Source organism: Gambusia affinis, linkage group LG14, assembly GCF_019740435.1.
Source record: "Gambusia affinis linkage group LG14, SWU_Gaff_1.0, whole genome shotgun sequence".
Lineage (NCBI taxonomy): Eukaryota > Metazoa > Chordata > Actinopteri > Cyprinodontiformes > Poeciliidae > Gambusia > Gambusia affinis.
The window spans coordinates 24,463,169-24,473,643 of record NC_057881.1 but is presented as its reverse complement, the minus strand read 5'-3'; the positions used below and the strand labels follow the sequence as shown (position 1 = coordinate 24,473,643).

At 45.4% G+C, this 10,475-nt stretch overlaps 1 protein-coding gene across 1 annotated transcript; it reads right to left on the bottom strand.

Moving 5' to 3' along the window:
* Window positions 1–542: 542 nt before the first annotated feature.
* Window positions 543–9,014, bottom strand: nr1d2b (nuclear receptor subfamily 1, group D, member 2b). The gene is made up of 8 exons (XM_044137666.1): window positions 8,527–9,014; window positions 6,023–6,253; window positions 5,317–5,405; window positions 3,792–3,936; window positions 2,389–3,053; window positions 2,045–2,230; window positions 1,752–1,962; window positions 543–1,450 (listed from the first exon to the last, which is right to left on the bottom strand). The coding sequence occupies exons 1-8, from the start codon at window positions 8,549–8,551 to the stop codon at window positions 1,254–1,256; spliced, it is 1,749 nt and encodes a 582-aa protein (XP_043993601.1). The 5' UTR covers window positions 8,552–9,014; the 3' UTR covers window positions 543–1,253.
* Window positions 9,015–10,475: the final 1,461 nt, after the last annotated feature.

Sequence of the window (10,475 nt, the reverse complement as noted above, 5' to 3'; positions counted from 1 at the left end):
ATTTCATACTTTATTGAATATTTCCTGAATTTCTAGACTTGCTAATCGCTCTATCCTTTGATGTCGGCTCTTCCCATCATTGTGAAGCAGAATTCACCAAGTGTTGGATTGTTCACCCACTAATTGGGAACATGAGCTGGTTTAAACAGGTTAGTTTTACCCTACTGATAATGTGTTGATGCAATAGTAACAACACTATTTTCAAATGCACCATTGCATTAGAAAAAGCAGACATAAAAAGCCCAGATCATGTGGAATCTCTTCACATTCTTAGCTTTAAACATTTTTCGCAGAGATTTTCACAGGCTCTCTGCAGTCTGGTTCAATGTTTGGATTTTAGTTCCAAATTAACTTACTAAATTGCTTACAAGAAGGCTGTGAAAACCCAACTGCCCCTGGTTGGCTCTTTGACTTGGAGTCAGAGCAGCACTGACGCCCTCTGCTGGCAGATTAGAAAACTACCTCTGGCGGCACACAGTCTGATGTTCTTATATGAGAAAAAAGTCATTAGTTATTGATACTCGACACAGAAACACGTCACCTCACTTATAAAATTTATTTTTATAGATAGTCATCTATATGGTCATGTATAACAGTACATATTTAGATTCCACATATACTTTCTATAGAAATAGGTTTCCTGCGACTCGTTCCACACTCTGACAGAAGCTCTGGATATTAAAAACTAAACTAAATGATGTGAACACCAGCGGCTCTGACAACTCAGTCACTTCACTAATACTACAGTCAGGTTCTACCCAACTGGTCGGAGCCCAGTCAGCCACTGGGGAGCCACTGGTGTCTGCAGTAACTTCTCAGTAGCTGAGTCCAGAGAGTCAGTGTGCCATCCATCAGACATCAGATTAGTCACTTAGATCAGAACACAACAGAACATGAACAACAACAACAACACGAGGGTCAAATAAGACGTCATTCAGTTTTAGCTACAATCTCTCTTCTGCGATGGCCCCCTGGAAAGCGTCAGAGCCTCCATGACATTCAGAGTGGTGTAAGCCACTGGAAACCACTGCTACACTGCCCATGTCAAACAAAGCAGTCACATATTGCACTATGAATGCAGAAACCTCAGTCACAAGACAGGAAAGTGCTTCTAAGCGCTGTACAGCTGCTACACACAAACACAACACATGGAGGTGGCGCGGTGTGGCGGCGTCAGCCTACAGTACGGCATGGGGACGCACAGCTGCCGGGGCCGGGGCCAGACTCGGGGCCCGTTCAGGCTGTGCCAGAGTTCAGGAATGGACCTTGAAGGCCAGCAGCTGCTCAGAGTGCATGTTGTTGAGGGAGCGCAGGTCAGGCAGCTTCAGCAGCAGCTTGGTGAAGATGGCCGACTCATTGGGGTGGTTCCTGGTGATGAGGCTCCGCAGCGCGCGGATCAGCGTCTCCTGCAGCGCCTCCACAGAGTTGACATTCTCGATGCCGGAGCGGTCTGCAGGGAGACGGGGTGCAGAGACGTTCAGACACATCGACTGGCTGAAACACGACTAGTCACACCTGATCATTTCATCAGTTCAGCACAGAAACCTTTAAAATTCAAGGAGCCATTTCTGCTAAATCAAAAGAGTTTAGAGCCAGATATGCTGCCTGACCTTTAGAATAACAAAATAACTTAGACCTTTTACTTTACAAATAAAAACATTGTGTGAAATAATCTAAATATTATCAGACTATTCTGTCGCTTTGAACCTTTAAAATGCAACTAAAAGGAGCAGCAGAGTGAAGGGACCCACCGGCTGACACCAGGACCACGGCCATGAACAGGCTCATCTCCTCCTCACTCAGCCCCAGGTTCATCAGCTTCTCACAGAAGTCAAACATGGAGCTGAGCAGGTCCCCGGAGCCCATGGTCCTCAGAGCGTCCACGCTGTACTTCTGTCCCCCCAGGAAGGTGACTGAGCGCTCCTTCACATGGAACAGCGAGGCGAAGCGGACCACCAGCACCTGCAGGACAAGAAAGGCTGTTTCTATTGTGTTTCTAACCCTGAGGGACAGGAGGACAGGGGGTAAAGCGGACGGGGCGTACCTCGAAGGTGCCAGCCTTCAGCAGGCTGACCTGGTCATGCTGGGACAGCTCCCTGAAGCCGGGGATCTTCTTGGCGAACTCCACAACCTCCCTGACGGCGGGGGTGAAGCTGTGAGAGAACTCCTCCCACACATCCTGGCCTGACTTGTGTGGGTCCACTTGAGGGGACATGTTCATTGGACAGACCTGCAGACAGACAACCAATTAGGACTCAACAGGACTGGGACAACCAGAAACCCTAAGTGTCCTCCACTGTGTCTCCACACACCTAAATGAGCTGCAGTGAGACAAACACATGAGGGACAGCAGCGCTCTGTCCCAGCGCCGTGCTGCACCCGTCTTACCAGGTACATTCTGCTGCCTCCTCTCCAGGCGCCCCCGCTGTAGATGCCACCGGGGCAGGGCTCAGTGGGCGGAGCTCTGACGGCTCCATGTATGTAGGCGGGACTGTGGCTGGCGCCGACGCTGCGGGACGCTCTGATTGGACATTGGTTGTCCAGCTGGCTGTGAGGCTGTCCCAGGATGGACAGGAGGTTGTGTCCCGCCATGTTGACAGAGTTGTTGCGGCGGTTCCAGACATCCCGGCCCTGCTCTGAGAGCTGGACGGGGGAGGCTTGGTTAAAGTCCCCGCCAGGGGGCCGGGGGGGGCCCTCGGGGGCCCGGCTGCCTTGCTCCTGGTTGTACATGAACGTCTCCTGATGGGCCCTGGTCACCGAGCCGATCACCTCGTCCTCACCGCTGTCCGACACACTGGGGGACGGCGAGCTGGAGCCGGTATCCATGGGAACGGCAGAGTCGGAGCCGGAGTCCGACTGGCTGGACCCTGAAGGGGAAGGGGCGGGGCCGGCCTCCTCGGCGGCGGTGGTTAGCGGTGCGGCCTGGCCGGCGGCGTGCGGCTGACTCAGCTCGCTCTGCAGATGGTCGCCGCTCATCATGCTGTTCATGGCGCTCTGCATCTCCAGCAGCATGCGCTGCTTCTCCCGCTTGGGGATCCGACCGAAGCGCACAGCTGAACAGTGGGAAGAGGGTCATTTGCTTTGACGTTAGCATTCTGGACGTTAGAGCAATAAAACAAGGAAACAGACAAACTCACTGAACCACGCTAAAGTATTTACACCCTTCACACATTTTGTTACACAAACATCCAGTCAGACCAACCCCAAGGGATAAAACAATAATAACAATAATAATAATGTGCATTCTGAGTTTGCACTCAGAAGGCACACTGGAAGATAAGTTGATTTTATGAACTAATTGAACTTCATAAAATGTTTTTGAAGATTTCATTTTTGGAAATCTGGATGTTTGTTTTCCACCAATGTCCTCCTCGTGTTTCCATAGTCCAGAGTGATGTCAGCACATCCAGGGCCGCCATCTTGTTTGACAAGCGTGTTTTACAGCTTCTGATTACTTGGACTTTGAATTCAGGTCAGTTTTTTTGTTTGTTTTCTTTTTAACAACAAGAAGGTCATATCATTAGTCATCATAGAGTCAGAATAATAACAGAATAAAGATGTACTTTTATAAGAACTCCAACACCAAAGGTTTGTTGAACATCTTATGAAGTTCTACCTTGGTCTAAGTTTTACAGATAATTCTTTATAAAATATTTAATAGCCTGGTAAATGTTTGCAGGTGTAAATACGTTTGGTTGGACGTGATGAACAAGACCAACCAGTTTATGTCTATTATTTGCATCTTATCCAGTTTGCCACCTCAGGCTGAGCTGGTGTCCTCACACACTTACAGTCTCGGGACATCCCCACCATCAGGCATTTCTTGAAGCGGCACTGCTGGCAGCGGTTCCTGTTCATCCTCATGATGGGGCAGCTCTCGCTCTTAAGGCACTTCTTATACTGGATGTTCTGCTGGATGCTCCTCCTGAAGAAGCCCTGAACACACACACACACACACACATCCAAACAGCATGGTGAGTGCTCCATTTTCTGGGTTGTGGAAGAAAGCTCATGGTGGGACTCGGTGGGAATTCCACAGGAATCATTATTCAGTTGTTAAATCATGATAGACCTGACTCACTGTCTGCTTCACATGCTTCATGAAGAGTTTAAAGAGCTGCTTTATAAACGAGCTGCTCCTCACAATACCTCTGAGCATTTTTATCTTCTACAGAACTGAACATACAGCAGCTTTCTGACGGTGTGTGTGTCTACAGGTTTCAGCAAGTCAAATTTAAGACTTTTTAAAACCTTTTTAATGGCGCCTTCAACAAAATGTAAACAGACAGAACAGTCTTTTCCAGGTACATAGAGACAATTTTATAGCACAATCAAGGAACTAAGGTTGTATTACTTTTAGTTACAAAATGTTCTATATTATCAAAAACGAGATGGGGCGTGCCGTGGTGGCGTAGGGGACAGCGGCACCCATGTTTGGAGACCTTGTTCAACTCCCAGAACCCGGCGATGTTTGCTGCATGTCTTCCCCCCCCTTTCCTGTCAGCCTACTTTCATTTAAGGGACACTAGAGCCACACAAAAAATCCTGGAGGGGTTTAAAAAAAAAACAACTTAAAAATTTAACTTCGCACTTTGATGACTTGAAATTGGGCCTATGTGTCTTTAAGAAGCTCTCAGCACGTCATTACATGTTTATGATGAGGAAATAACATTAGAACATGATATAAAACTCAAAAAAGTAAAAAAAAAAAAATTTACATAAAACCCCAATCCTTCTCTGGTCCCCTCTACAAACTCTGCCTTAGCCAGAGTGTGGAGCTATGGCAGACTGGTAACATGAGTGAGACGGTGGAAAAACAAAATGTTGTCCAGCCAACTGCCAAGGAATTTGCACTTACTCATAATAGTTCCAAAAAAGCTAATTGGCCACCTAGCTAGCTAACACAAGTATATTAACAGCTAGTTAGCAGTAGCCTCAACCACCTTGAGTGATCAACCACACTGTATGAGTGCGGCTCAAACTTTTCCCTGACAGGAAAGTCAGAAGGAAAAAAAAGAGCTTCATATACGAGATTAAATAGTCCTGCCACCACAAGAACCTGTATCAACATATTCAAGGCCAGCTCACATCTTAGGGCCTTAAAATTTAAGACATTTTAAGGCTTTAATTTAGAATCATGAATTTAAGACTTTTTGATGCATGGACGTCCTGATCAGGCCTGGTGGTTGGCTCACATGAACTAGTTTCACAGAGTGTTTGCTCACAGCTGCAGAGGAAGCTGCGCCTGCAGTGACCCAGTTCAGCTGCAGCAGAGCCAGACTGAGGGGGGAGTGTAGGGGGGCGGGGCATCCTCACCTTGCAGCCCTCGCAGGCGTGGACGCCATAGTGGAAACCAGAGGCCACGTCGCCACACACCTTACACAGCAGCACCAGGCCGTTGATTTCTGATCGGCACAAAAACACACAGGAGTCACTCTGCTGCTTTCACACACACAAAGGCTCTGAGAGGCATGTCACCAGAACAGCCACACACACACACACACACACGTTTCATGACAATTTCACCAGAACATCTGGACTATAAAATCACTGGGAATACTGGGGCAGAAAATCTGCAGGAGGAGGTGGTTATCATTTAGATTATCATTTAGATGAGAACATAAATGAGGACATGAAGAAATAAATGATTTGTTTGTGAATTTATATGATCTACATTAAGTTTAACTAAGTGAATGAAATAAACTGAAAAGGGCAAAATAAATCAAATATTTTCTATAACCAGTTTAAAAGTAATTTTAAAAAAATACTTTGTTGCTACAATATAACAATATGGTTTAAAATTATATTTAAAGTGATATAACAATGTAATAAGAAAAATGTAACTGACTTAATATTAAATTTAAAAAATACCTACAATACTTTGCAAGTCGCTGCTTCAGGATATTTTTATGCTTCATTTTATTTCAAAAAACCTAAACTGCATCAAGCAGAACCGAGCCGTGGACCTCGCAGGGAACCCTGCAGCAGCTCCACACAGAGCATGGAGGAGTGGGCTGCTTACTTGTGATCCCACATTTTCCCGAGGATGAAGAGCGGCCGCCTCCCTGAGATCCCGAAAGGTTCTGGCGACCGACGGCGAGCGGCGGGTCCATCAGCTGGCCCGGCCGCCCTCGGCTGGGTGAGGAGCCACGCCGAGGCGAGGACGACTGGTAGCTGCCGTTGGAGGAGTCGCTGTGGCAGGAGTCTGGGCTGGAGGCGGAGCTGGAGGAGCTGATGTAGGCGATCACGCCTCCTGGTGATGCAGAGGGAAGAGGTGGGCGCTGTGAGATGACATGGACTGAAAACACGACAAACAGCAGCTCAAGGCCCCTTTAAAAGACCACCAGACAGAGTGGCTCCTTGGAAAGTAATAAACCCAAACCCTCTAATTTATCACCATGAGTCTCTGTGCCAGCATCCAGCTACGCTGAGGGATTAAAACTTTCCCTTGCTCCGCTGCTCAGGTTTAAAATCCTTTTTTAGCAGCCCTGATTCAGGCGCTGCGGTGGCGCAGGGGTAAAGCACGTCCATGTGTGGAGACCTTAGTCCTCGATGCGGCTGTCACGGGTTCGAGTCCCGGCCTGGTGATCTTTGTCACATGTCTTCCCCCACTCTCATTACCCACTTCCTGTCTGACCTCTCTCAAATAAATGCCTCTACAGCCAATAAAAACCTTAAAAAAAATATGAGAGTCCTGATAAAGAGGAGCGACCAGACATTGTTCCTCTCATTTGCTGCTCCACACTGCCAGTCAGCAGGCTGAAAGAATGTGACTGCTTTTGTCACTTTACTCCACACAAAAAAACAGTAATTTAACTGCCGGGAAAGATTCATTATGTGGAAACTAAAGAAGCAACAAGGCCAAGTCCTTTTCAATCCTATTAAGTTTCTTTAAGTTTCTATGGGACCAAATTACAAAGAAATCCATCTCAGCAAGTACATGTTGGTAGACACCAGGTGGCGCTACAGCACCCAGCCTTTGTCCTCTGGAACTAACCCACTTAAAGTAAAGAAGTCAGATCAGAGCTCACAAAAAGGTCACATTGTTGCTCGTCTCCCCACACCCCTTCACTCCCAACTCCAGGCAGTCATGACAGGCTGACCTAATTTCTTACCCTGCCCATCTTGATGATTAGATAACAACTGTTACATAATGTCAGCTTCACATGGGCGTGTGTGTGTGTGTGTGTGTGTGTGTGTGTGTGTGTGTGTGTGTGTGTGTGTGTGTGTGTGTGTGTGTGTGTGTGTATGCATGGGGCAGGCAGGCTGGACCTTCACTGCAACCAGCCCAACTGGAAAGCCTCAAAAGAGCAACAATAGTGCTCTGAGGAATTTAAGGGATTTATTTATGGTGGATTTCATTTTGAGTTACCACCGTTGCACAGCAATTAAGATGCAACAGGAGGCCGGATATAAATCCATTTGTTTCAGCAAATGTCTCGTATTAATGTCAGCTGGTCAAACTCACATAAAGAGGTTCACTGCTGACAAAGTGCCAGGAAAAGAAATGCACGTCCACGTTTATTCCACCAGGCAACGATCAGGCACATACATGAAAGAGCAAATGCAAAATGACAAAGTAAAAATTTTATGATGCATTCTAGGTAACTCCATCCAAAGAAAAACGACAAAGAAAACTGGAACACTGAATTCTGTAAAACGATGCTCCATTTAAAGTCTGCTCGGGAAAAAATGGTTTATGTAACGCTAGTGTGTAAAAATAGATTCTAAATGATCTAAAGTCTAAACAGAATGATTTAATGTTTTATAAAAATAAAAAATAAAACATTGTTCTAAATAAATTTGTCGTTAGCACAGTCTACTTCTTAAAGATGGATTTAAAAGTACAGTTTTAAAGTTCAATCAAATATAACGTTTAAAACTGTGCTGGTGTATAAAACTACAGAGAAAACCATTTTCACCACAGAATTTGAATAAATAGCACGTCAAAACAATATTTTCACTGGAAATCTTTGATTAAGATTCTGGAAATCTTTGATTAATATTTTCAATCTAGCATTTCCGATGTGCCCTGAATGCACCACTCAGAAGTCTCTCGCCGTACCCCACGTGGAGCAACAGCATGCTCTTCCACTGGAAAACTAGGTCACCTCGCGCCGCCTCACGTGTATCCGCAGCAAAAACCCACGCTTCACGGCGGGGTGAATTATGTAATGCCTTCGTCACCGCCCAGCTCGACCAATGAGCGGAGACGTAAGGGAAGCGTAAACACATGTGCACATGGCTAGACTGACGGGTCCATGTGAGAAGAGTAGACTGCAGTGCTGCCAAAGCAAAGTGGACGGCCAAGAAACAGCAACCCCCCACCCCACCCGGCAGTCCTAACCCAGTTTAATATTACCACACCGCATTAAGGTACGACCATTAACACGGACGTAAACACGGACCAAAATCTAAATTATTATTACACGACAGTGAATAAATTAGTGGCAAAACAAGACGGTTTTAGTCTGACAGAACTGACAGCAACAAGCTGCTATCTCTTGGCGTTTAAATGACACTCACCAGCTTTGCTCGAGTCTATGTCCATATCCTGCGAGTTGCCCCTCTGCTACCTCGTTGCTGAAGCCGTGTTTGATTTGGTTCTCAGCAACTACAAAGTCGCTGGTAGATAATGTTCGGGGGGCAAAAAACTGCGTGTTGGGCTAAAACATTCAAATCACGGACATTCAAACAGAATGGAAGCCCAGAGGAGACAGCCCAACCAAGTTAGAGTCTTACAGGAATAATAATAATTAAAAAAAAAAACAACCAAGTTTTAAAAAGCGACTTTCAATGACGCAACAAAAACACCCCAGCGAAATCCGGGTTTATCTCAGCCGGAAGGTTCCGTCCTGCTTTCACTCTGCTCCTGTAACCGAAACAGCGTCTTCTGTAGCGCTTCCTACACGGAAAACAGGTTCAATACATGCGCAGCTCCAGGTGAGGAGGACTGGCTCTGGAAGCGAGCAATGAGCAACCATGTGACCCAGTTCACCGGCTCCTCCCTCTGCAGCCTGCAATGGTGTCAATGTAACCCACTGACATACTTTCACTGGAGCGAACAAAGGCTCCTGGCAAGCGGGTTCGACGTCCGGAAAAAACAACGAAAAGTTGCTCATTTACAGAAAGTGGCGCATTTTTTTTCTCTCTTTTAACACTTCAAAAAGGGAACCACGTAATTTTACACAAAGATTTCACTGTTGATGCGTTTGTTTTTGACAGACTGTGGTGATAGATTGATGTGGCTTTCATTCCATGGACCAGTCTGGACCATCGGATCCAGACTGGTCTGAAACCTGTTCTGTTTGTCAGCTAACTTTCTAAAGCTTATTCTTACAAATACTCAGATTCAAGCTGTTGTGTTCATTCAGGTTTATTGTGATCATGAACTGTAATCATAACTCTGGTATGATTACAGTATGAGTACAGCTTTGGTGAAAACATTACTAGTCAGTTTGACTGGAAATATTTTGGCATTTTAACATCAAGCGTTCCCACATAAGCCTGAGCCTTTCTGTTGGATTCATACAAGTCCACAGGAGCTGTCCATTATGTGCATGTCTTGTCTTCTGCTGACAGAGGGATGCTATGCTACATTGAGCTCCATCATGCTAAAGGTGTTTCCCCTTTAAGAAATTTGACTGATGTAGTAACAAGTGCACAATTTCTAAGGTCCTTGTGTTAAGCCATGTGATGTCTGTGCCAGTTTTCCAACTCCCATTCTTTTTTCTAACTAACATCAGAGGAAAGGTATATTTACTAATCCACATCCCTACTATCTCTTGTTCAGTTATAGGAGATCCTTCCTGGCTACAACATGCATCAGCTGCAAAAACTTTGAAGAAACTTGGATAATAGGAGTTACAACAACATCAAATTTCCATTGGGGAAGTATTCTTGAATTTATTTGAATATAAACTGCCAAGGAAATTGTTCAGGTAAAGAAAAATGGAAGACAGAATTATTATCTAACTCCTGAAGATGTGTGTGTGGTAAAATAGAGGTAGGTTTTAGTCAGCTGTGTCCTCTCATCTCTAATTCATCATATTTAGGTCACAGAAAAAAATATTCCTGGGCTGGATGTGCTTCTCTGTAAAGAAAAACATGTCCTGTTTGGACAGACTGGAAACACTCAGAGTGGACTGTTTACATTGTTGCATGAGTGCATCAGAGTTTATGCTACGGGTGTGAAGAGCTGAGAGTGGACTTAAATGCATCATTATCATATCCAACACCAACACCAGGACTGATCCAGGCAGGAGAGTTTCCCTGGAATCTAGTTAAACCCCAGATTATTCACACTCCTGGCAGATTAACATTTAAAGTAATATTTTAATAATTCTTCTGACTTGAAACAGTATTCTTGTTTTAGAGTGGTCCAACCACAGTGAAAGTGACAAACACTATATGGAGGGAAATAAAGCTGACGGTCATGAGGTCTTCCAATAAGCCTTCCATCACCAAAGATCAGA